Genomic DNA, 27599 nt, shown 5'->3' with positions numbered 1-27599 from the left:
TTACTCTGGAAAGGATAAAGTCAGAGAGTAGAAGGCAAAGAGGGAACAGATAACAGAATCATGTATTTAATTATACTAAAAGAGTCAGTAACTGTACATGCCTTTTGACCCAGAAACACCACTACTAGGCATATACCAAAGGAGATTAAAAAAAAGAGGGAAAGCTTAACTAGGAAAACACCCCCCCCAACCCCCCCTACCCCCCCCTTTTCCTATCTATCCCTTTGCCTAGGGTTTAGGGCCAGGGTTGGGAAACCTGGGAACTTGAAGTCACATGGGATGGCCCTTTGACTGAATCCAAACAAGATTTGTTCTGTGAAGTTTGGGTTTATTCAAAGGGCTGAACTTGAGGACCTAGAGGGCCACATGTAGCCTTGAGGTCCCAGGTTTCCCACCCCTGGCCTAGGCCCTAGGCTGTCTCTATACCTGATTAAGCCTTAATCACTTGAATAGGCTTTGCCTCAGTCAAACTGACACCTTTTAAAGACCGAAGCTTGAAAAGGCCATGGTCCCTCACTGCATCCTGGTCCATCTCCAGTTGTGTCTCCCCACTGGACCTAGATGGCTCTAGAGGAGAAACTGAGGCTGGTGACTTTGCACAGCCCTCCCTCAATTAAATCCAATTCACTTGCATGTCATGCCATCACCTTCCTGATGCTGTGGCCCTTTTCGAGAAGGAAGGACAAACAGCAGCAGCTGCAGAAGCAAACAGCTATACCTGCAATGCCCTTCTTTCTCTCCCATCCTTGGAAATCCATAAAAGCTCAGCTAAATGCCACCTTCTCCTCCAAGAATCAATCAACAAATCAATAAGCATTTAATAATACAGCCATCCCACACTCAGCTGCCAAACTGCATTTTCTAAAACCTGACCACATAACCCTCCCTAGCTCAAGGAACTCAAATGGCTCCCTATTACCTTGAGGATCAAATGTAATCTTCTGTACGCCATTTCAAGCTCTTCCTAAGTTGGCTCCTTCCTACCTTTCCAACCTTCTTACACTTCACCCTGCAGTGACAGATATTGGCTTACTTCCCGTTTGTCACACACTTGTTTCCTGTACCTTGTGCCTGGCATGCTTGGCTTCCTCATAGCTTCCTCAGTTTCCTTGTTTTTTTTTCCCCCCAAATTTCAGCTAAATCCTGCCTTCTACAAGAGGCTTTTCCTGGTCCCAGATGCGAATGCCTTCCCCTCTGAAATTATCTTCCAACTGTTCCCTATATTCTCATCTAGTTATTTAAACCTTGTCAACCCTATTACAAGGTGGGCTCCTTCACAGCAGGGACTATTTTTGCCTTTGCTTGTATCCCAGGGCTTAGCACAGTGCCTGACATGTAGATAATCACTTAAGAAGTGTTTGTTGACTGCCTAATAACCACCTAATAATACTGTGTGCAAAAAACAAATAAATAAATAAATTAAATAAAATAAATTAAAAATAATGATACTGTATGCAGAGGACTAGATATATCTAGAGGGAATAAAAGCTGTTATATTTAATATATTTACATTACATAAGTACAGGTGAGTATATTATATATACTATATCTTTTTTTCGAATTTTAATTTTTAGTTTACCACACACAGTTCTACATAATTTTGAGTTCCAGATTTTCTCCCCTCCCTCCCCCCTCCCTCTCCAAGACGGCATGGAATCTCATATAACTACCACGTATAACTTCGCATTGAATTAATTTATACATACACTAGTCAAGTCGTGGAGAAGAATTATGACCAATGGAATTATATATACTATATCTGTAAGATAAAGAGAAATAAAAATATAAATATGGTATAAAAGGAGATGTAGATAAAAATTTGGGTGCTCTGTTTTGTTTGTACATCTTCATGTATTTGCATAACTTTGTGTTGTATTTGTGAATATTCTCCTACCAGACTCTAAACTTCTGAAGAGATCTAGTCTTAAAATCTCAATAAATATTCATTGAACCGAAAATTTCCTCCAGTGACGAGTGGAACATAGAAGTGGTCCATTATCTCCTTTGTCGCTGGTTTCGGAAGATCTGCTTGAAGCTGATAAGATAAAGTTGTTTGTGTTATTGTGAGTTCGAAGCTCCTGGCCACACTTAGGGCTTGAGGCAATCAATCGCAAAGGACTTCTGAGGTCCTGGAGGATCTTCCGAGACTAAAGCAGCAAATCACTCCTACAAATCTCCAACCAACCCGATTTACTCACTTTGGTTTACAAACTCTTCCTGTGTGACTTGGAAGGCGGAAATATTTACACAGAAAAAATGAAAGTCTTTTCTGAGATGGGTTGGGCCCCAATAGAGGTGAATGAATTTAAAACCTTTGTCTGGTAGAGGGAAGTGCCTCCTACTTATCTCGGAGGTCTCTCTAGTTTCTTAATTTTATGACTGGCTTCATTAGCAAACTGACCTTGGAGATAGCTAGCCCTGGGTTCCAATCCTACCTCTGGCACGGGCTATCTGTAAAAAAAAAAAAATAATAAAATATATATATGTGTGTGTGTGTGTGTGTGTGTGTGTGTGTGTGTGTAGCCTTTTCTACCTTCTGCAAAATGTCAATTGTCATATAATCAATCAACAAGCATTTACTAGGTATTTGCCATTTGCCAGATAAGTTGTTAAGCTCAGGGGTTTCCAAAGAAAAGACAATGAACTCTTCTGGTCTTCAAGGAGCTTATAGTTTGTAATGTACCCAGAGATAAACCAGTAGATAAGCAAGAAAGTACAAGATATTTCCAGAGTACAAAGAAGGTAACCTAAGAGACCGAGCCTCCAGCATAATGTAGCTTTTGAGCTGAGCCTCAGAAGGATTCTAAGGGGCAAAGGGTGCAGAGGATGCATTCTAGGCATGGAGCGACAGTCAGTACAAAAGCAAGAAGATGAGACATGAAATTCTGTGTTAAAGAAACAGCAAATAGGCTGGATCACAGAGTTTATGGAGGAGAATGACAATGATAATATTAATATTAATGACAAGCCTGTATATATCACCTTAAGCTTTGCATTGTACTTCACCTATGTTGTCTCATTTATTCCTCTTGACAATCTTGTGAAGTGGGTGCTATTATCATCCCCATTTTACAGCTGAGGAAACAGATAGAGGTAAGTGATCTGTCCAGAGTCACATAGCTAATTAAGTGTCTAAGGCAGGATTTGAACTCAGGTCTTAGATTCATGTCCAGTACTCTATGTACCATACTACCTAGAGTAAAAGAACTGGGAATGTAGGAAGAGGCCAAGTAGGAAGAACTTTAAAAGAGTTAGTATTTGACTTTAGAGGCAATAGGCATCCAGTGGAGTTTATTGAGACACGGAAGTGACATGGTCACACCTGCTCTGCAGAAAATCCCTTTGGTGGCTGAGTAGGGGATGGAGAAGAGTGGGGAGAGACTTGAGACAGGAAGACCAATTAGGATGAATATATAGAAAAGACTGTCTTCTGCTTTTATCTTCTTTTTTAAATCTGTCTTTTTCCAAAGAAACAATTCTTTCTCAGATGCCACTTGACCATACATACCAAGGAAATATTATTAGTCATGGAGTGCCTTTTTCCTCTCTCTCTCTCTTTCTCTCTCTCTCTCTTTGGTGAAAAACATACTCCTGTTTCCTGAAAGGGGAAGACATACTACTCCTGAGAAATTGTCCAGTAGAAATTAAATCCAAGTGCTTCTAGGTAATTGTATTCAAGCAGCTGCTTCAGGGCCATTGGTTGGAAAGGGGCTTTGGGATGAAACCCCAAGCCAGAGAAGGGGTTAACTAAGAAACTGGTTGTTACCAAGCAGAAAACTAGGTAGGGACCTTGAGAGGTCAGTGCCAGAAGCCCATCAGAGGCCAGAGGGACCCTGCCCTCAAGCTTCTGCCTTAAATCCCCAAAAGGGCAGGGCTGGGCCACCTCCCGGAGAGACCTGTTAGAAGTTGACTCAGATCTGAAAGCACCATATCAAGGTTACTTTATACCTATCCAGTGTCCCCAACAGAAACAGGTTCTTTCTGAGAAGGCACTTGGGGAACATAAGAGATTCTTCCAGAAAAAAACAAATTAAAAAAAAATCTAATTTCAGAAGCCAAACCACAAATTTAAAGCTTAGAGACCAATAAGTCTAATGCTCATCTCTCTCAACCCATTTTACTGACAAGAAGATAGGAATACAGAGAGATCAAGTGACTTTCTCCGATTCACACTACTAGTGTCTTACACCACTTCTTCTTTCTTCTAGTCTAACACCCTAACCATCCCATACTGTTCAAGACCTCTTGAGGAGAAACCTCGACCTAAAAGTATACAGGAGATCAGAGGAGACCCTGACATGTCAACCCGAAAATAGCTTGAAAAATACTACTTTATTTCATATAGTTTAAATAGGTTTTTAGATGCATTCTCTTGTACATAGTAATTTCATAAAATTGCATATGTTGTAAACACAATTAAACTAGAAACAAATGCATTTCAGAAATTCTCCTTGTCCTGTAATGGAGGCTTCTAGCCATGGGTTTTGTAAGTCATCTGGGATTTTGAAATGAAAATTGGAGGAAAAAATTCTATTATATTACAATTTCATTTATTTTGACCAGTTATAGTTACAAATAGGTAAGCCAAGTGTGACTGAAAGCACAATACATTAAAAAAACATATTTTATTATATTTTAAAAATTATATTTTAATATCAGTAAAAATCTCATTTTTGCCAACCAACTCAAAAATCTAATTTTTTGAAAAAATCCTATTCAACCTATAAGAAAATTCGTCTCCTAGTTGCAGAAACAAGTCTCGAAATAGGCAAGATCCCAGAAGAACCCAGATCTGGTCCCTTTGGAATTTTAGGAGGGACTGGGGGGAGGAGAGATGATTGCCAGCTTTATTTGTAGCATTTTTGTTTCTGTGGCTAGACAACAGTTTTCACCTTAACCTCCCATCTTTTTTGTTTCTGCAGCTCCTTTGAGCTTAGCCTAACAGTCTGCAATTAGAAGGGAGAGAAGCCTCAGGTTGGTTTGCAAGTGCTATTTAAAAGAAACACTGTCCCTGAGATGGCCAGGGAGCCATTCCCACCCTCCCCCTCCCCAAACCCCCAGCAGAGGCAAGTTAATTGTCCCCTTCCCTTCCCCTATGCATCCTTCTGTCAGGAGGCAGCAAGAATGGGGGAGGGTCATCTGGGGAAAGTGCTATGAGACATGAGTAGAAAGGGCTCCCAGCTTTCCCTCACCTGATCTTAGGGGTGGGTATAATTTTCAACTTTGAAACCTGGAACAAAGGTCCCTCCAGAGATCCTTGGGATCTATCATTTTGTCTAATGTCAATGTTGACAAAACCATGCTTGGAACTGAAGGGTGGTGGTTGTTGCATTGTGTGGGGTTTTTTGGGGGGGGCGGCAAGGAAGAGGGTCAGGGGTTGCTAGTTTCTCTATCATATTGAGCAAGCTGGGACCAGGAAAGCAGAACTGAGGAACGGAGGGTAGCAAGAGACCCTTCTGGAGAGGGAGCTGCCCCAGTTCCTTTGAGATCCAGACTGACCCTCTGCAATAAACTCAGGAGCTCTGGTTTGTGAGGAAGCTAGCACCTCTTCCTTCTCCTTTGAGTTGTATGTAAAAGGATAGTCAGACCAGTTTCCTTTCCTCAGCTTTGCAGATACAACTAAAAGTGGTTAAAAAAAAAAACACTCTAAGACAGGAGCATGCATTACCTTGTTCAGAGACCTAGTGTTGTGAGAGTCTCTGAAAATCCTGCTGAGGATTTGATATGTATCAAAGAGATAGGATCTCTGAGCCCCAGGATGGAGCTCTCTTCTCCACCTCCTTTACCTAGCCCTAGGAGCCAGGACGGTCCATAGTTGAATTATTCCCTAACCCAGAGTCCTTCGAGGTATTTAAGTGGGTGCTGAATGATAATACAGCTCTTGATTGTCACATCCTCTGTCTCTGAGGAAACCCTCTGCCTGAGTCAGACCACATCTGGAATTTTGTGTTCAGTTCTGCATGTCACACTTTATAACAAAATCTTCCAGTAGTTTTACTTTTATCTTTATTTCAATAGTATTATTTTATTTTTCCCAATTACATGTAAAGATAGTTTTTAGCATTCACTTTTATAAAATTCTGAGTTCCAAATTTTTCTTCTTCCTTCCCTTCCCTCACCCCTCCCCAGGATAGCAAGCAATCTGATATAGGTTATACATGTACAATCACGTTAAACACATTTCCACATTAGTTATATTGTGAAAGAATCAGAACAAAAGGGAAAAACCATAAGAAAGAAAAAAATATAGAGAGTCTGCCACAGTTTCAAAAGGACATTGATAAGGCAGAGCAAATTGAGAAAAGGAAGAGCAAGATGAGGACAGTATTTGAAACTATAGCTTAAATGGAGCAGTTAAAGAGCCAGAGAATTTAACCTTGAGAAGAAACAATTTTGGGGAAAGACATAATTGTTCTTCTGAAACATTTGAAGGACAATTACGGGACCATGAAACTTGTTTGGTTGGTCCCTAGAGGAGCAGTGGGTGAGAGTTGCAAGGAAAGTGATTTCAATTCATTAGAAGAAAAGACTTTTTCATTAAAGTTGTACAAAAATGGAATGAGCAGCCTCGGGAAGTAATGCGCTCTCCTTCACTAGGAACAACCACCCGTTTGTCAGAGAAAGCATAGACTTGCAGGCATTCTTAACTTCGGGATATTTTGATAACTATATTTTGTTATAATTGGTTGGTTTCCTTTGCAATTCTATGTATTTGGGGGGGGCACTCAAATAGCACAAAGTTTTCTTATACTGGAGTAGGTCCAGACTGCCCAGACTTCCCCAGACTGCCCAAAGGGTCGATGACACCGAAAAGGTTAAGAACTTTTGCTCCGGAGGGTTTTCCTTCTTTGGGTATGGGTTGGACTAGATGGCATTGCAAGGTCCCTTCTAACTACGATTCTAAGATTAGATTCCATATACGATAAACCCCAGGCTGGGGATGTTCTGGACAGCCGAGAAGCCCCATGGGTAGCCTGCTGGAGACAGGGCATCCCTCCCAGATGAGTATCCAGCCTCCTGGCCACAGCTATGCTAGGCCGGGGTAATGAGTGGTGCCCCAAAAGGCCGCAGAAGGGCTGCCCTGGGCACTCTATAGGAAATATACAACCCGGTGGTAGGTTGGTTCAAGGAACCTAGAGCTGGACAGCGGCAAAGGCTTTTATCCTTAGCACCGGACTGGAAGTTAGGAAGAACTAGATTCAAATCCCTCCTCAGACACTAGCCGGGCGACTCTGGGTAAGTCACTTAACTGCTCAGAGGCTTAGTCTTCTAGTTAGTGAAAAAGGGATAATAGTATCCTCTCCTCCCGGGTTTGGAGGCTTAAATAGGTTAATTGCTACATAAATGCGAACTATTCTTATTCGTTTCTTTCGTGTTCTTCCGTGACCACAGTCCCCATTACTATTCCCTCTGCCTTTTCTGAATTAAAGCACCGTGAATCGCCCATCGATCACCGCTAATCGGTTATAGAATGAAAATAAATGAAAATAAGCCAGACTTTGGATGCTTTATACTCTGCCCCTCCCCCCTTGCTCACTTTTCTTTTTTCACTTCCTTTTCTTTTCCTTACTTCTCTTCCTTTACCTTATCACCTCTTTTTCCTTCCTCTTATTCCTTCCTTTCTCCTTCTCCTCTTTTCTCTTATCCCTTCCTTTCTCCGTTCTCTTCATTCTTAGCTCTTTTCTCCCCTTCCCTTCCTTGCCTCCTTCCCCTTTTCCCCCACCTTTCCTCTTGTTCTTCCCTACTTCGCCGGACCTCCCGCCTCCAACAATCCGACCCCTGCCTCCTGCCTTTCCATTCAGGATGGTCACATCTACCTCTGGCTCCCAACTGGCGGTTGGGGAATCCACACTTGGCTTTTTAGAGGATAGAACTGATCCTAGGCTTCAGAAAGGGACTCTCCTGGTGAATTAGACATCACAGATTGCTGGAGACGTCCAGTTTCGTTGGATGCTGTGGGTTTTGTTTTGTTTCGTTTTGTGTTTGAGCTTTTTCCTTGGGCAAACGACCCTGAAGGTGGGCTTCTCTGCCGGTTTGTTCCAACTGGAGGAAAAGAAAAGGGACTAGCAGGTCCTAAACGAAAACTACCTGGATTGTGGGGAAGCAGACAGTCGAGATAGAAAAAAAAGCGCCTCACTCTTTAAAAAACACCTCTTTAGTGAAAAAAAAATACCTGTCCCCATTTCTCCTAACGACTGAGGGATCGCTGGTTCTGACCAGCTTGGGCTGCATGATTTGGTTAACAAGCTTGTGGGGTTGGTGAGCTCAAGAAGGCGCAATTTTTTTTCTATAAATTTTTAGTAAGGGGAGATAAAGAGGCCAGAAAAGGATAAAGGAGGAGGAGGAGAGGAGAGGAGAGGAGAGGAGAGAGAGAGAGAGAGAGAGAGAGAGAGAGAGAGAGAGAGAGAGAGAGAGAGAGAGAGAGAGAGAGAGAGAGAGAATCGATAGTATTTTCCCAAAATCTCCGATTTGGTTAGCCTGATTTCTATTGAAGGTATTCTTAGAGTATGGTGTGTTCTGTAAACTTCCTCTTGTCTTTCCTTGTTGTAACTAAATGTCCACTTTCATCTATTTATTATCAGTCTACATAGAGGTATCTTATGAGACAAATAGAAAGTGCATACACCAGTGTGCGGTCTGGTAAAACAGGCTCTCAGGCCAGATCCTCCTCCCCTTCGGTCTGCAGGTACTTGGCAGCAATATAGCAATAATATGTTAAGTGAGCTGTTCCCCAGTGGCTCAGAGGATGAGTAGAACTCTGGCCAATAGCTACTGCTGGGGGTGGGGAGAGATAGGCCTCTGGACTTGCATGGATAACAGTCCAATTCCCCACCCCCACCCCTTCATTCCTTTCCCTCTCCCCCTTTCATCACCCCACTCCCAACTCTGCCTGTCTTTTTCACACCATCTGCTTTGGTTTGTCCTCCAAACCGGACGGGCCAAAGTCAAGCAAACAACGGGTGTCTGGCAATAGCAAAAGTAGCTTCGAAAACGGTTTCTCCAGACGGATGTAATCCTCCACAGAGGCTCTCTGGCCCTAGAGAACATCGAGAATTGATGCTTCACACTGAAACCTGCAAGTTTTTTTTTTAGTGAGTAGCAGAAGAGCTTTAGCCCAGGGCATAGCTGGAGCCCACGACAGGCCTTGGACCAGAGTGAGCCCTTCCCACCAAAGGGCTGGGACCCAGGAAGGATGAGGCAGTATTGTTCTGTACTAAAGATACTATTCTGTGGATGTGTGGCTTATGTGTGTACTCCTGTGTGAAGGCTAGGTTGAGCCTGGGGGAATTATGGTCCATGCAACTCAGGAAGAAAACCTACCTTCCTACAGAGAGGTGATTGAAACAAGTTTGGGGGGAGTGGGGGAGGACATGACCTATTCGGGAATTTGTTTTTCTTGACTAAATATATTTGGTATCAGCGTTTTTTATTTTTCTTGCTTTCCCAAGGAGGGAGAGAGGTGGAAGTGAGAGAAGAGGAATCTTCATTTAGGGGGGGAAAAGTGGCTTGTGTAATCGTATGTGTTATGTGTGTGTACACCGCACAATTTATTAAATGCTAGTGCCTTGCATGTGTCAGGTGTTTGCAATAAATGTCCGGTTGCAGTATTTGCTGGTTTTGTGTAAGGTTTTCAACACTTCCTCAACTCCCTTACTGGGAGTTTTTTGCTGGAAGTCTAATCCTTAAGTAAGACGGAGCATATTTTAGGTTCAGGGGTTGTGTGTGTGTGTGGTAGTAGTGGGGAAAAGGACTAATCTCTGATCCTTTGGTGAAGAAGTTGGAAACAGATCAGGAGGAGGAAACAGATGCCCTCTTGGCCTGACCTCATGTTCTTTAACTCCAGAGTCACGACCCTGCTTGGTTTCCTTTATTAGGTCCATTGATCCTGCCCATTAGATCAGATCCACTGCATTGAAAGCGTTTACATGCCTCAGCCTTCCTTAACTTTGTTTGGTGTTCATTAAAAAAGCATCCTTTTAGAACAAGTTGTCTGGGGATTGTGCCGAATTGAGGGAAAGGAAGAAGTAAGGAAATTAGTGCGGTGGAAAAGGGAATAGCCGCTTCCTCAGCTCCTGTGGCCCTGCTGGCTCAGCCTCATTCAGAATGGTCCCATCCTTCCCCTCCCGCTTCCTCACCCCTTTGCACTGCCATTGCCTAGCATGGGTCCCCATACTGTTGCGACCCTACACACACCTTGTCCCAATCTGAGGGAGTTCCCTGGGCACTTCTGGAATGGGGCTGTGCCTGAAGATAAAGGATGGCGAAGGAATAAGCATATTACTAACCATTATGTGCCAGGCATTGTGCTAAGGGCTTTACACGTTGTCTCACTTGATGCTACGAAGGATCAGAGCTCTTCGAACAGTCTCCAGAGGTGCAAGGGAAACAATGGAGTTAGAACTCCCAAGTCTTTTTTTTTTTAAACCCTGTTAACTCAATTTCTCCTTCACTTTACCTGGCTCCGGTTTTCTCCCGGGAGTTAGTGGGGCCTGGAATCCCGCTGTGGGCACTTTAACAGGTGTCAGTGGAACTGAGACTTAGGAATTACCCCCAGACCTGCTAGGATCAAGCGGGGCACTCACTTTGCAGAGTCTGGATATTTTCCCCTCAGTTATCGCCGACCCGCCTCATGACCTTCCATTTCTTTTCGCCCCTGACCCTTAGCCATTTCCTTTGTTGTGGAGTCTTCCGGCTAGAGTCTGATGCTAACCTCAGGGCCTCCGATGCCCCAGGTCCCGTTAGCCCTATCCCCTAAGCTTGGGAGTTCAAAGCCTCCCCTCCCCCAGCTCTCAGGTTCTGCCCCAGGACTGACCTTTGTACGCGTTTCGGAGTGCGTGGTGGGAGAGAGGCGCGGAGAAGGGGGAGGGAATCTGATATTGACCTGTTGTGGGGTCTGTGTTTGGGGTGGGAGGTCCAAAAGAAAGCCCCAATCAGGAAGGACCCTGAATTTGGCTGCTTTGGTTTTTTTAAACAAGTTGTAAACTAGATCCAAAGTTCTCCCGGCCAGCTCAGGTGGGAAAAGAGATATAAAGAACCTAGGTGTGTCTCTTGTCCTACACTACCTTCTAGAGATTTACTTCCCTAGATTGGGAAAGGGGATGCTCCTTACAGCACCACCCCTTGACTGGCTTTGGTCTCTACTCTCTCGCAGATTTCCTAGAAATCTCCTGTCCCCAAGGACTGCAGACTCACCTCTCTCCACCCCCCAACTTCGCACCTTTGCCCTGGGTATGGCCGTATCTTTGGCTGGTGAGCTGGGGCCCCAAGAAAAGCTGTACGCAGAGGAGAGCCTCCGGAGCAACCCTGCCCACGTGGCCGGCTACTACACTCCTCTCCTGCCCCACAGCCTGTATGGGGACAGTCTGGCCAGTTCGCCTCCGGGCAGCTCTCCCATCAGCACTTCCCCGGAGTTTTTCCATCAACTCAAGACTTTGGGAAGACCAGTGATAAACTCCACGGCGCTGTCCCACTTCGGCTACAACGGCATGCCCACTTTCCTGAACCACGGTGCGACCCTGCCGAGAGAGCCTTTCTATAACTTGCCTCCAGGATCCTTGCCCTTCTTTGGCAGTGTGTCCCCAGAGGAAGGCCATCCACCTTTCCCCAAAGAGGGGCTGCTTCCTGTGGACAGCAGCGGCGTTGGCGGTGGCAGCGGCAGTAACAAAGATTGTCAGAACGGCAGCCACAGCCTCAGCCTCATCCTTCCGCTGGCGGAGACCTCTGTCACCTGGCCGACCAAGCTCTCATCACCCAAGATCTCTCCGCAGTGGCTTACCGGCCCCGCGCCCAACCGCTTCTTTCCTTACTCCCCCCGGAAGAGGCGCCAGCTAGATGCGGGCCCTACCTCCCAGAGCGCAGTGCCGGAGGGCCCGCGGCAGTACCACTTTACCGAGGAGGAGTTGCGCCTAGTCCTGTATGGGGCTATCCGATCCCAGCAGCAGCCCACTAGATTGCGCTGCGCTATCTCCGGACTCCGGGTACCGGAGGACGGCTCAGGTAAGGCCGGAGAGGACTGAGCGAATTTTGAGGGTTGGGCTGAACTGACCGGGAAGGATCGGTGGAAGCTGGAGCCACAGGAGGAGGAGGGATGGAGGCATCTAGGGGCATCTGGAGAAATTTTATCTCTGAACTTAAGAGACACAGAGGGAAGTGGAAGGGGGAGGCGAGGAGGTAATCTTTGCAATGATCTATCTAGGCAATCTAGGCGTTGGTCAGGCAGTCAATGAAAAGTCGGGAAATGAGTGTCTTGAAAGAATTGCAAGGATGCCAGTGTCACTGGATCTCAGAATACTTGGGGGGGGAGCTAAAGGGGGGGGTCGTGAAGGGTCTAAGAAGATTGGAAAAATGTTATGTGGAGAAGGCATCAATTTAAAAATGTCTCTGAATGACAGATAAAATTTTATATTTGATCCCGAAGGTAATACGGAGCCATGTTTCGACCTTGATGCATTCCCCGCCTTTCTACTCAAAGAAAGGAGGTGCATTTTTTCCTAAGCACAGACAGGTCTTGGCTTTACCCATCCTGCCCCCCTAAATAAAACTCGAGTTGCCCTATATTACCTCTAGGATCAAATTCAAACTCCTCTGTTTGGCATTTAAACAACTTTGCCCTTTCCTACTTTTCCAGGCATGTTACACTTTTCTCCACATAATTCTGACTCTGTCATTCAGTGACACTGGTCGCCTTTAGCAGTTCTTTGAACAGTGAACTCCTATATCCCAATTTCATGCCTTTTTATCGGCTATCCCTTCAAGCCTAAGAATGCTCTTTCTCCTGCCTTCCTAGTTCAAATGCCACTTTCTGCAGAAAGTTTTTTTTTCCCTTGGTGTTCCCCCTCTTTCCCTGCTTACTCACACACCCCGACACCTAGTGCGTTCCCTCAGAGGTTACGTTCAATTTAAACAGCTTTTATTTAGTACGGTCGTAGTATTAGCGGGTTGTTTCCCCAATTATAATGAACTCCTTGAGGCTAGGGACTGAAGTTTTGCCTTTCTTTGTGCACAAAGCTGCTCACCGAAGAGTAAGTGCTTATTAAAATGTTAGTTGAATAACTGACCCTCCTGCCTAAAATGGTCTCCCTGATCTCTGCTTCTTGGCTTCCCTGGCTTTCTTCAAAGCGTAACTAAAATCCTGCTTTCTACAGGAAGGCCGATGCCTCTTAATTCTAGTGCTTTAAAAAAAAAAAAAAAGATAATTTCCAATTTATCCTATATATAGTGTGTTCACAGTTATTTGCATCTTTTCTCCGACATTAGAATAAGAGTTCCTTGAGATCAGGGAGTCTTTTGACTTTCTTTGTTATCCCCAGAGCTTAGTTAGCACAAATGCTAGGCACATAGTAGGGCTGCAGTCCATACACATTGAATTTTCTTAAATCTTCCCTGCTGGCTAACTGAATCATAATTATGCAGCATTCTTTTTTTGTTTTTTTCCATTCTTACTCTTTACATTAAATAACAATTTAAAAATTAAAAATGTAAAAAGAGAAGGCATAGGTACATAGTTAGACCACATATTAAACATTTCTTATATAGGGGCTAATTTGACCCCACCTAGGACCTCCAATGTAAGTGTAGGCTTAGGAGACTGTGAAGGTTTTGGTGATGTATATATGAGTGTATATGGGTGAGGGGGTGGAGATTGTACAAGCTAAGTGGATTTATTGGTATAGAAAATTATTCTGTGGGAATGGATTCTTCTGCTATTAGTGCACTGTCCCCAGGTTGAGATCCCTGGATCTTCTGAAGCACTTTAAGGTGTAGTACTCCCATGGGCACTTGGTAGCAGCCACATATAGAAAACTTCCCTGCTTAGCCCTTCCAAGACCCAAAGGGGAAAATAGAAGCATTTCTGTGTCTTGGAGGAATGTTTGGGTGAAAGATAATTGGCCTACTTTGTAATCCAATGCATGTTATGCATTTAAAAACATTGTTCTGAGGCTTCCCCAGACTGCCAGAGGGGGCTATAAGAAAATAAGAAGCCCTGACCTATAGTGTTGGCCTCAGAGCCTTGTCTCCTTCCTCTTAACCTAACTTTCCTCAGATCTTTTATGAAAGCATGCATGTTTTGCAGGGTCAGAATCAGTGATTCAATCTCTCGATAAAGACTCCTTGAAGTTACCTGAAGGTAAGTAGAACTCTGGGGCTATGACAAACTTTCCCTGAAGCCAGGGGCACTTCCGACCCTTCCTCCTCCCCATTCCCTTGGGTCATCAAAGTTGCATTTTCTTCCTATCAACTTTTCCTTCCACCTTGGGTTTCTCCTTCAGGTCTGTGTGTACTGAAGACCATGTGTGGTGATGTCCCTCAATTTGGTGTATTCTGCAGCAACCTTGTTCCCAAGGGGGTTAGATTCGGGCCCTTTCTAGGTAAAGTGGTCAACGCAAGTGAGATCAAGACCTATGGTGACAATTCCCTGATGTGGGAGGTAAATCAATCATTTCCTTTGACTGGCCACTGTGGGGAAGGGGGAGGTTGTTTGAGGGAGGGAAGAGAAGGGGGCAGTAAGGGGAAAATTAAGGGAGGGGATCCTCTAGAGACCCAGAAGGAGAACCTTCTGGGGAGATTTACATATGCACATACCTAGTAATCTGTTGTCTGGACTGTGCCTTTTATGAAACTGTTCTGGGAATTGACCTATACCCATTCCCATGAGTGCATATGAAAAACACTCAGCTAAGAGTAAATTAGCAGATAATAATGAAACTCGTTTATGTAGTTTTAAAAGTATGCAAAGGAGGAAAAAGTCAGTAATGTATAGATCCCTTAGTACAAGAGTTGATAATGGTAATAAGTAGTATTTAAACCATGCTTTAAGATTTATAAAGCACTTTACAAACAGTATCTCTCCGTTTATTCTCACAAACAAACCTGGACGTAGGTTGCTATTAGTCACATTTTTCAGATGATAAAACTCAGGCAGAGAGAGGTTAAGTGACTTGCCCAGAGGTCACACAGCCACTAAATGTCCTGAGGCAGGATTAGAACTCAGATCTTTCTGACTCAAGGTCTAACACTGTGCCACCTAGCTGTATAGTTACTATTTATAGACAGAAGTAGGTTTGGAGAATTTAAGTGATTGACTCAGTCTCATCACCAAAATGTTGACTAATGGGTGACAGATTTTGGTGGGGAAGGGCTATAGTACCCAGAAAGACTACAATACCTGGAAGTATATAGTATACATGTGTAGTTGTATGTTATGTTATAATGTATTACATATCACTTGATTTACTATATATGGGAATTTATATTCGTATATCCCCATTTTATGAACTATCTTGAAAACTGATTAAGGAATACATTATGTATAAAGGCATAGTATTTATATATTAGATAAATACATTATTATCTGTGCATTAAAGATCTGAGTAGACACATATGTTAATCATCTCTTTATACCCTCCTCTTTTCCCCCCAACCCCCTTTTTTCCAGGCCTGTATTTCCCTGTCTTGCCCAGGCTGGAAGTTCAGTGGTTATTCATAGGCTTGATTCCTACTAACTCTGTTTTAGACCTGACTCCATTTGCCCTTCCTTGGGCATCCTGTTGGCCCACTGACTGACCCTAAGGTGCTTACCTTACTGGTGTAGAAGTCAGTGCAGATACCCAATTGGCTTTAGGCTTCTTGCAGTTCGTAACCCTGGAGCTCGAGGTATCTACTGCCTCAGCTTCCCCCAGTAGCAGTGATTACAGGCTTGCACCACCTCTTTAACACTTTATACCCCTTTTAACACAAGGTATCTACACCCAGAGAGACAGCCCAACTTAGTGAACGAGAGCCGCAGTCACAAGACCTGGGTTCAAGTCTTGACATATACTTATTTTGTCATCCTGGGCAAGTCACTTAACCTTACAACTACTTAAGACTACAAGATGTTACAGAGCAGGTGCTGACCTGCCTTGGTAGAGGGAATTTCCTTACTGACAGTAATGCCAGTCAACTTTTAAGAAAACCCCAACTCCTTAACTTATCAATCTTCTACTGAAGTCCTGCTGTAGTGACAGGTGACCCTGGGTTTTCAAAAGCCATGTAAGTGAAGTTCAGAGGGCAAACTCTGAAGGGGTCTATCGAGCTCAAAAGCATAAGTCAGCATTTAAGTGTCCCCTGTGCAGCAGGCACTTTGCTAAGTACTAGGGATGCAAAAAATGTTTTCCCTCGATGAACTCACAATTTAATGGATCAGAAATTTTAGAGCTGGAACAGACTTCAGAAGCCACTGAGCTAAAACCTTTCATTTTACAGATAAAGAAACCAAGCCCCAGACATTCAGAGTAACTGATTTTCCCAAAGTAACAGCAGGAGGAAGTGCATTTTTTTAATTAAAGGAGCTTTTATTAAGAGATAAAATGATATCTACTCAGATCCTTTATGCATATATATGTTTAACATGGGGGAAGCACAATGGCACAATAGAAGGAATATTGAATTTGGGGGATTCTGGACCTGAGGTTGCATCTAGTCTTTGCCACTTACTAACTTTCTGAGGCTTAGTTTCTTCATCAGTAAAATTAAGACCCTTGAAGTACTTCCATGAGTAGAAGAATTGCATTTCTAGAAATAACTGCAGGTTCTGGTGCATATTTTGGGTCATCACTACGCCTAGGTTCTTAGTATATTAAGCTCCTGGAAGACACGGACAGCTTTTCCTTTCTGTGTGTCCCCAGCACTTAGTAGAGCATCTAGGACATAGAAAAGTCTTAATAAATGCTCATCGACTGAGTCTATCTCACCTGTCACAGTGTCTTATGCATATACACTAGGTTTCCTTTGAATGGAAAAAACTGTATTTGAACGTCACTGTACTAATGGGGCTGGGAAAGAGAAGAATAGTAGGATCTTAGTTCTAAACTGGAAAATCTTACAGGTCATTTAATCCAAACCCCTCACTTGGGAACAATACATAAAAACAGATGGAAGAAATTCCTTTTCCCTACAGAGTTCTCATTCATTTCTTCTTCCTTGCTCTCCACTGCCCCACTTATCTGGTTTAGATCTTTGAAGATGGCCATTTGAGTCACTTCATAGATGGAAAAGGAGCCAGTGGGAATTGGATGTCTTTAGTCAACTGCGCCCGTTTTCCAGAAGAACAGAACCTATCAGCAGTCCAGTGTCAAGGCCAAATATTTTACGAGAGCTGCAAAGAAATCCTCCCCAACCAGGAGCTGCTGGTGTGGTATGGAGACTGCTACCAACAGTTCCTGGGTATCCCTGTGAATTTGAAAGTTGTGGACAAAGGGAAGCAGCAGCTTGAGCCTCCAGAAGGTAAGTTCCCTACCCCCACCCCTATTCAGCCTCCTGCAGGTTGCATTTTCCTTAAAAAGCAGTAGGAGCACAAGATGTGGAAATACAATGGACCTCAGTCTAGCCTATGAGTTCTTAACCTTTTGTGTCATGAACCCCTTTGGCAGTCTGGTGCCACTGGATGGCAGAAAGTGAGGGGTATGGAAGAGTTTTTCTAACCTTCATTTACATAAGCATAGACATCCTGTGGTGAGGAAGGTGTATTGCCTAGTTAATGTCTTTCCTCCTCCATCTAAGGCTTTCCTCTCCAGCTGGCTAGGCATGCTGAGGGTAAAGATAGTGAAGCCTTAGACCAGGGTGTCTGGTTTTGTTTAGGGGAATGAAGGTGAGGTGCACTTAATGTAATTGAAATAGGCCTGAGTTGAATGACTGGAGTCATTGCAAATAGGACACTTGGGAGGGGTTGGCACCTAGAGAGGGAAGGAAAAGAGCTGGCAGGGTAGGCTAAGAAGCTGTAATGTAAAATTCAAGAGAATTGAGCAAAGAGATTCACTAGTGCGTCCATTAATTTTTAATCAATCAACCAGCCAACATTTATGAAGCATATACTATATGTCAGGCACTGTGCTTATAAATGCAAAGTATGAAACAATCCTTACCATCAAGGAGCTTACATTCTACCAAGAGAAGCAACAAGAATTTATATGGCATCTTTTTAACATTAGAAATTAAAAAAAAATTTAAGCACTTATCTTATTATTTATTTTGAGCATCTTTTTAAATTTTGAGTTCCAAATTCTTTCCTTCCCTCCCAACTATCTCCCTTGCCCACTGAGAAGGCAAGCAATAGGATATCAATTATACCTGTGAAATCATGCAAAACTATTTCCAAATTAGCTTGTATGGCAATTTTTCAATGAGCTCCAAGTTTCATTTGTACTATTACTGAATATTATGTCATTGGTATTTTTTTCTTCGTCCATTTTCACTCCCACCAATAAGTGTTCTTTTTCCCATTCTTCATCGACCTTAAATTTTATTGTAGTTTGGCAGTTTGGTCTGAAAAGATTGCTGACCCCTCCCTGCCAGGTCGCCCTTCCCATTGCCCCAGGGAGCAGGAAGGCTTTTTCTTCTTTGGAGCAAATTCCAGCTTGGAGCAAAATGCTCCCAGCAGGGACCCAGGGAAGAGTGCCACCTCATTGAAAGTGCTAGACTCTCCACTCTGATGGAAAAAAAAAGCTAAGCATAAATTTTGTGATTCTCTTCTCTTGTCATTTATCAAGTAGCTCCTTTATTTCCTTAGCCACCTGTTAAAAATGCCAGAGCTCTGTTGTCAATTCATAATGACCTTCCCTGCATCCCTGGAGAAGGCTTTCAATTGGGATTCCTGAATATCCTAGATTCATTCATGGGGTTTTCTTCCCCACCCCCAACCCCATCCCCTTTCTCTTACTTTCTTCATTTAGTTATTTATTTTATTCTGATCTTAAGAAATAAAATGAGCATTTCCATAACATAGTAGAATAGAAAAAAAGATTCACCATGAAACTGCAAATTTATTATTTACAGCTTACTCTTCCTTTTAAATACATAATACAGTTAGGTAACTTTCAAGAACATGGAACATATTCTCTTACTTTCTGTCATCCCAGGGACTGATTTCTTTTCTTTTCTTTTTTTGGAGGGGGGAAGGCAGGGCAATTGGGATTAAGTGACTTGCCCAAGGTTACACAGCTAGTAAGTGTGTCAAGTGTCTGAGGCTGGTCAAGGACTGATTTGTTAAAGACTAAAATCCCATTATCCTTTAGGGGAGAGAGAAAGGTGTAACTGACTACCATTTTTAGGATGATCCCCTGTTAGGTGTCCTCATTCCTGATCTTTTGACTGCTACCATTTGCTCTGAGACCTTGGATTGCTTGGCCTCATAATTCCTTCTCTATAAAAACCGAGGTTTATGGTTGTGACCTGCTTCATTCCATGTAGTTGAGTTGTCAGCCTGTGGAGTGACAGCCTCTGATCTTGGTGGGGTTTTTTTGTTTGTTTTTTGTTTTTGGACAGAGTCTGGAGAAAGTCACAAATGTGAAAGGTGTGGCAAAGTGTTTGCCTACAAATATTACAGAGACAAGCACCTCAAGTATACTCGATGTGTGGACCAAGGGGACCGTAAATTCCCCTGTAACCTGTGCAGTCGGTCCTTTGAGAAGCGGGACAGGCTCCGGATCCACATCCTACACGTCCATGAAAAGCACCGACCTCACAAGGTAAGAGAGGTGGCCTACTCTTGGCAGGGGGTGGTTTAAGTCCTCTAACCTGATGATGGTCCAATGAACTGTGTCCCTCTTCTCCACTAATAGTCCCCTCCTCCTCCAGCCACTTTTCTTCCTTTGGTATTCCATTCTTTCTTTACACTCCTTTATTCATCCTTTCCTTGCTCCCTACCATCGTTCTGTGCTCCTTAAACCGCAGCTCTCCTCTGTCCTCCCTCCAGACTCAGTTGACTGCTCTGGCATGAGAACCAAGTGGGAGGGGAGGAATTTGAAATCATGGGAAGAACTTTAAAGATGAAGACCCTCATTTTGACAGATGTGGAAAATAATAAATGATTTGGTCAGGGATTTACAAGGCAAATTACTGGCTAAACTGCAAACCGGAGCCCCACTCCTCCCCTCCTTTCCTAATTTGATGCTCTTCTTGGCCAGGAAAGGAGGGTGTAATTCAGGGCAGAGGGAGCAGGGGGAGCAGCTTCTGAAGTTGCTGGAGGAAGAACATTGGAAGGAGAAAGGAATCAGGCAATCCACAAACATTTGTTAAGCTCTGACCAAGGGTCAGACTCCACCCTAAGTGCTAGGGATACACAGAAAGGCAAAAAATGTCCCGCCCCCAAAGAGGTGAGAACCCTCCTCTGTCTCCTCTAGGACCTCTCTCTTTCAATAAGCCTTCATTAGGGTGTTTGGGGTGTTTAGGGAGGGCTGGCATCTCTGGTGTGAGGGTTTCCTGAGCCCTTTTCAAGGCTGCTTATCCACCTTTGGTATCTACCTGTCACTCAACTTTAGCAGCTGACCTAAACCAGATTGATGGTAACCCATGAGCTTCAAACTCATTGATGAGTAAGGGGGATGCCTACCTCAAGCAATGTGAAGACTTCCCCTGGTGGAATGGGTGGATAAGAAGCATTTGTTCCAATAGCCAAGAAGGCAGTTGCTGTGGAGTGCTTAGAGCTTGGTCAGCTATAGAAGAAGACAAAGTCATCCACTGTATCCTAGGCCTTCAATGGTTTTCTTGACTTTTGTCTTGCCACTAGAGTCTGAAAGAGAATGAGGCTGATGATTTTGTGCAACACTGCCTCACTTAAATCCAATTCACGTGCAAGTCATGACATCACCTATTATATCATTGGTCCTCTTTGAAAATGAAAGATGAACAATATTAGGTGTTAAAACTCTGGTGAGATTAATCCTTGAAAGTCCTCAAACCTAGAGAAAGCATTAAACTGCTGAGATGAGAAGATCAGATCTTAATCTCAAATCATTTTAAAACTGTAGAATTTAGGAGATTTTAGAAGATCCCTATTTGGATCCCCTAATTTTAAACAAATAGGGAAACTGAGGTTCGAAGAGTTTAATCTAACTTACTATCTCCTTCATGAAATCTTTCTTACCCCCCTGCTGAAAGTGAGCTCTCCTTTAATTTCTCCTAACACTTGGGTCCCCTCTTTTACACTGCTTACATTCCATCTTATATTACAATTATTTGTATACATGCCTGCAATCCACCGACCCCCATTATGGTGTGTGCTCCATGAGGGCAGAAATCACGGTATCCTTAGGTAGCTTCTAGCAGGGTAGCTGAAATACAAGTGCCCAAGGTTGCATAGCAGGTTAGAGGCAGTGCTAAGGTTAGAACTCAGGTTTCCAGTGCTCTTTTCTGTTAAAATATATACTGACTGCCACACATAGCCTGGGGCTGGAGGGAGGAGAAGGAGAGGAATGGGGAGGGTAAGGAGGGAAAGGAAGGGAAGAAAAGAAAGGAGGGAAAGGAAGAAAAGGAAGAGCTCAGACAGCAAGTAATTTAGCTAACGTGTATAGTTTTGTGTTAAAATGTATTTAAGATGGGTGACTCTTGGATAAGAGTCAAATGAACTAATGATAATTACTCCACTTTCAGTAGAATCTAAAGGCAGTGATTGTTTAATTTTTTCTTTGTATCGTCCATGCCCGTCACACAGAAGGTGCTTCATAAATGTGTGCTAATTGATCGATTGAAGGTACTAGATAGGCAGGCAAAGAAAGCTTGTGATGTGTGGAGCAAGTACCAATACCAATAATGGGATTACAGATCCAAGTAATAAGTCAGCCTAATATAGCATTTATTATTTTCCCTTGAAAAACCTTGTGAATCACAAGTAATGACAGCAGGTGCAATTCAGAACTCATTAATCTGCTCTCAATTAGAAGGTCATTCTTAAACTACAATGAATTTATGCCGTGGCCATAAATCCAACTTTTCTATTGATCCTAACATGGCGGGGGGGGGGGGTGGTCTGGAAAAGGTTAAGAATGTGAAAGGTTTGTAGCTATGAGTTGGCCTACAAATATTCTGGAGATCAGCACTGAAATGAAGCTCATAATTCTCAGGCCTTACTTCATCTCTTTTTTAACAGTTCTCCTTAGACATGGACCTTATTTTGAAATGTACTGCTTTGGGTCTGGCGATGTGTTAATGGGCTATGTATATCCTTGACTAATTGTGACCCTTCTGTTCCCAGTGTTCCATGTGTGGAAAGAGCTTCTCGCAGTCCTCTAGCCTCAACAAGCACATGAGGGTCCACTCTGGAGAGAGGCCGTACAAGTGTGTCTACTGTAACAAGGTAAATGGAAGCTGCCTCCAAGAGAGCACAACTGCTCTGTAGCTAAAATTAGATTGATGATGAATCTGTCTCTGTGGTGCTTACAGTTCATAGGTTTGTAGCTTTAGATCTGGAAGAGACCTTAGTGACCATCTCCTAAAAACCTCATTTCACAGATGAGTAAATTGAGACAGAGAGGTTAAGTGACTTAGTCAAAGTCACACAGCAGTAAGGGTTTAAGGGGAGGGAGAGAGATTTAAATACAAGTTTTCTGGACTCTTGAGTGCAATGCCCTATTCACTATACCACACTATCTCTCCTAGAGATGCTCATTCATTTCAGCTTTGTCTTTTTTTTCTTTTTAAATTTATTTATTTTTAGTTTACAACAATCAGTTCCACAAATTTTTGAGTTCCAGACTTTCTCCCCTTCATTCTCCTCCTCCCTCCCCAACCAAGACAGCATGTAATCTGATATAGGTTCTACATATACATTTACGTTAAACATATTTTCACAATAGTCAAGTTGTAAAGAAGAATTATAATCAATGGAATGAATCATGAGGAAGAAGAAACAAAAACAAATAAATAAATAAATAAAATAAAAGAGCACATAGTTTGCTTCGATCTGCCTTCAGATTCCGTAATTCTTTCTCTGGATGTGGATAGCTTTTTCTCTCATGAGTCTTTTGGAGCTGTCTTTGAACCTTGTATTGCTGAGAAGAGCCAAGTCTAGCAAAGGTAGTCATCCCAGATACAATGTTTCTGTAATTGTGTACAATGTTCTCCTGCTGCCGTCACTCAGCATCAGTTCATATAAGTCTTTCCAGTTTATTATGAAGTCTGTCTGCTCCCCATTTCTTATAGCACAATAGTATTCCATTACGTTCATATACCACAACTTGTTTAGCCATTCCCCAATTGATGTGCATCTCCTTGATTTCCGATTCTTTGTTATCACAAAAAGAGCTGCTATAAATATATTTGTACATATGGGTCCTTTTACCATTTGTATTGTCTCTTTGGGATACAGCCCTAGGAGTGGTATTGCTGGGTCAAAGGGTATGCACATTTTTTATAGCTCTTTGGGCATAGTTCCAAATTGCTCTCCAGAATGGTTGGAACAGTTAGTTGTGTCCAATTCTTTGTGACCCCATTTGGGGTTTTCTTGGAAAAGTTTAACTAGAGTGGTTTTCCATTTCCTTTTTCTGCTCATTTTACAGATGAGGAAACTGAGGCAAGCAGGGTTAAGTGACTTGCCCACACAGCTAGTAAGTAACGAAGGCCAGATTTGAACCCAAGTCTTCATGACTCTTGGTCCTGGTCCTGGTACTCTGTCTGCTGCACCACCTAAGTTTCCCAGCTCAGAGAGATATCTATTATGCAAACATCCAAATAAGAGGCTGAGGGAGTCCCCTAAAGACCAATTGGAAAGTTACATTAGTAAAGTAATTAATTCTCTTCCCCATTCTACTCTTTTAAAATTTTGTTCATTCACATATTTAGAAAGTGACAGAATCAATATTGGATTAGCAGAAACTCTGACGTGACAAGTTGCTGCATTTAAATTCGTTTTTAGAAGTTAAGTGTTCACCTAGGGCATTTAGGATGCGGTCTTACAAGAGTAGTAGAGTTCACCAGGACCTATAAGAGTAAAAGGCGTAGTGGTGTTAGAAAGGTATGGATTCAGGTCTAGCCTTTGGTGCCCATAGCTGGGGGACCATAGGCAAGTAAGTTTAGCTTATTGAACCTCTTTAAATGGGGGTAATTCTATCTGGCAGTCTAGAGACGCAAATGCTCTATAAATGTCAGTCAAAAAAGGTGTCATCAATCTCCTTCAAAGCTAAGCTAGACCAGTGAAGTGATTGGTCTGTAGTCACACAACTAGTAACTTGAGTCAGAGCTGGGACATGAGCCCAAGTCCTCTGAAGCCAGAACCATCATTTTTTCTGCTGTGCCATGCTGCTTTTATGGCAAATAGGGATAGGAACGAGGCCTATGACTTCAGATATAAGGGACTTCCTTTATCAATGCTGGTCAATTCCTTCTCAGCTTTAGTCCTTTTAAAAATGTTTGTTCATTCACTTATTAGTATGTACTTTTAGCCATTCATTTTTAATTCTAAATTCCAGGTTCTCTCCCTTCCCCCAACCCATTGAAAAGCTAAGCAATATGGTACCCATTATACATTTGAAATCATACAAAACATAAAACACATTTCCATATTAGCCATGTTATCCTCTAAAAGAAAAAAAAACATGCCTCCGTTGGAGTCTGTCAGTTCTCTCTGGGTATGGATAGCTTTTTTCATCACTAGTCCTTTGGAATTGTTTTGGATCTCATTGCATTGTTCAGAGCAGCAAAGTCTTTCACATTTGACCATAATTACAGTACAATGTTCTCCTGATTCTGTTCATTCACTTCACTTTGCATGATATCAATATTGATATAAAGTCTTTTAAAAAAAATATTCTACCCCCATTACATGGAAAAACAGTATTTTTGTCTCAACATAGCCTATGACTTGGGTTTTATTTTATTTATCCTTAGAGATAAAACAACAATATTGTAGTTCTTTGCAAGCCTTGAAGCATTATAGAAATGTTAGCTATATTATTATGAGGGAGGCAATATGGCAGAGTGGGTAGTGTTGGGCTTTGGGGTCAGGGAGACCTGGGTTTAAATCCTGCCCCAGCTGTTTGCTAGCCGTGTAACCATGGGCAAATTACTTTTTCTCAACTCCACTTTCTTCATCTGTAAAAGGGGGGATAATAATAGCCCCCATCTCACAGTGCTGTTGTTTGGGACCATGTGTATAAAGCACTTTACAAAACTTAGGAATGCTATCTAAATGTAAGCTATTATTAACAAAAGAGAAGGAAAAGGAAACAAAGATTTAAGCACCTACTATGTGCCAGACACTGTGCTAAGGATATCTTTACAACAACCCTGGGAGGTAAGTGCTGTTATTGTCCCCATCTTATAGTTGAGAGAACTGAGGCAGACAATTAGGTTAAAATGACTTACCGAAAATAAGTTTAATGTGAAGGTATATGTAGAACCTATATCAGATCACATGCAGTCTTGGGGGGGAGGGGGAGAAAATTTGGAACTCAAAAACTTGTGGAACTGAGTCTTGTAAACAAAAAAATAAATTAATTCATTTTGAAAAATTACTCAGGGTCATATAGATAATAAGTATTTGTCTGAGGTGACATTTAAACTCAGATCTTCCTGAGGTTTCAGGCCCAGTGATTCTAACCACTGTGCCAGTATTCATTAATTAAGGTAATGGTGGTAGTGGAATGATTAAGTTCATAGGATGCATTTCAGCTATCCAAAAATAATAATGCCTCACTTTTATGTTGTGCTTTAAGGTTTGCTATGTGTTAATGTTTGGTATCTACTGTCTCACTTGATCTATCCAGCCCTGTGAGGGAGCTGTTCTTGTATTTGTGGCCACACAACTAGGGAATGTTCAGGTCTTCCTGGTGAACAAGACCACAGCCACAGTGTGACTTCTGCTTTTCTCATCAGGAATTTAATTTGTCCAATTTTCCCTCTTCCCTGGCACTTAGGCTTTCACTGCCTCCAGCATTCTCCGAACTCATATCCGGCAGCATTCTGGGGAGAAACCCTTCAAGTGCAAATACTGTGGCAAAGCTTTTGCCTCCCATGCTGCCCACGACAGCCACGTCCGCCGCTCTCACAACAAGGAAGGAGGGGGCTGCTCCTGTGGAATCTGTGGAAAAACCTTCGTGGAGCAGGAGAAATTCCACTGCCATATGAAGTTTCACGGTGTCCTCTAGCCCCCTGGAGAAAGGCATCAATCTCTTCTAGTCCATGAACTGAGTTTCTCTTCTATATCTGTTCCCACATTTTCTTCCATGATTGTGTACGGGGTAATGCAGGTCTAGAACTGCAGCAATCTGGGTGGTACCAGTGGGTGGTGAGCTGGACTAGGGAGCTGCTTGTTTTTCAGCATGGACCTACATGCGTTATTTGCTTAGCAGAGGCACTGGGAGCTATTTATATTGTAATTACCAAAGGCACTATAGGTGTTGAAGCATCTTTTGAAGATGTTGTCTATGTTGTCATTAGCAAAGTAAGGAGGCCTTTTCTAAAATATTTGTCTGTGAACCCAGGACTGAAGCTGCTTCAGCTGCTATATTTTCCTGTTCATCCTCGAAGGAAGTTTAAACTTCAGAATTTGCAAATCCACTTAGGATAGATCTAAAACAGGGAATTAACAACTAGTACAACTAGTTTTGTAATTGATTTCTGTCATTCTTAAAGCAAGCTTAAGGCCCCTTCCTCATTTAGATTTGGTTAGTAGCCATAGGTGGTTGTGCTTAGGTGTTTTTCACAAGTATGAGAAGATTATGTCTAACTTATTTGGATTAAGAGAGCCAAATCAAATGACTTTGGGAGCAAAGTTAATCTGTCTAGCTAATATTAGTCCATCGACCATTTGAGGGGAAAAAAAGTGTTAACAGAACAAAGAAGGGCTAAAAGATTATGCTCAAGTTTCTTGCTCAGCTCTGCTTTTAAAATGAATTCATTCTTGATGAATATATACATGAGCGTCTCCTGTATTGCATAGCTTCTGGTTCATACTAGTGTACAGAATTATGGGGGAAATGAGTTTATAGCTGGAAGAAAGCACTTTGAAACTAAAAGAATGGAAAGACGGCTTGGAGTAGTGCTGGCCCTGGACAAGTCACTTAGCCTTGCAGGGCTGGGGGCCCAAAGCAAACTCTTTACCATGTTTAACTCAAGAAAAACTGGCAGATCTGCCTTGGTAGAGGGATTCTTTTTACTGGTCATTCCCCACACCAGTAACTTCACAGGTCTGCATCTCTCCAAAAGTAAAGCATGGTAGACAACTGCACAGTGTCTTAAAACACAGAGGGATGTTTTAAGTCTCGTCTTCTATATTTTTATCTGTGACTTGGGTGAAGGTTATAGATGACATATATTGAAAATTTGTAGCTGACACAAAGTTGCGAGAGATGGAGATGGTCATTATTTTGGGTTTGGGATTCCAAATCTTAAGAAGAGGAAATGTAATAGGGCTATGTCTATAAAGACATGCACTGGGTTAAAACATGGCCGAATTGCACAAGTACATATTTAATAATCCATTTTTCAGGACGTTAAGGATTATAAAGCTTTTCACAAGACCAAAATGAATGTCAACTTATTTTGCTTTTGAAAATCCATAACTGGAATGGTTCTTCCCTCCACCAACATAGGTGCTAATCCTTTTCCTGAACTCAGTAAATAGTTTTCTAGTGTTTCTGTGGCTCAAAAGAATTCGTTATTTGGAGGCCAGCATTCTGACTCTTGAGTCTCTCCATAATGAGTTAGGATAGACCTTGCCTGATAACTCATCAGATACCATCAATCCTCTACTCAAACATTTTCAGAGCTCTGGAGAAGTCAGGAACACAAAATTGCTCCTACTATTCCCTAACTTAGTCAGATTACATCTGTGGAATTTAAACTCA

The 27599-nt window shown here is 42.6% G+C and overlaps 1 protein-coding gene across 1 annotated transcript; it reads left to right on the top strand.

Annotated features, from left to right (window-relative positions):
- Nucleotides 1-11231: 11231 nt before the first annotated feature.
- On the top strand, nucleotides 11232-25898 carry PRDM14 (PR/SET domain 14). The gene is made up of 7 exons (XM_036749927.1): nucleotides 11232-11997; nucleotides 14075-14128; nucleotides 14271-14428; nucleotides 16995-17265; nucleotides 19303-19505; nucleotides 22010-22111; nucleotides 25668-25898. Exons 1-7 carry the CDS (start codon nucleotides 11232-11234, stop codon nucleotides 25896-25898), a joined length of 1785 nt encoding a protein of 594 aa, XP_036605822.1.
- The last annotated feature ends 1701 nt before the right edge of the window (nucleotides 25899-27599 follow it).

The sequence above is a fragment of the Trichosurus vulpecula genome, chromosome 1 (genome assembly GCF_011100635.1).
Source record: "Trichosurus vulpecula isolate mTriVul1 chromosome 1, mTriVul1.pri, whole genome shotgun sequence".
In the NCBI taxonomy this organism is placed as follows: domain Eukaryota; kingdom Metazoa; phylum Chordata; class Mammalia; order Diprotodontia; family Phalangeridae; genus Trichosurus; species Trichosurus vulpecula.
Note: the sequence above shows the minus strand (reverse complement) of the source record. Positions and strands in the feature narration are given on the sequence as shown.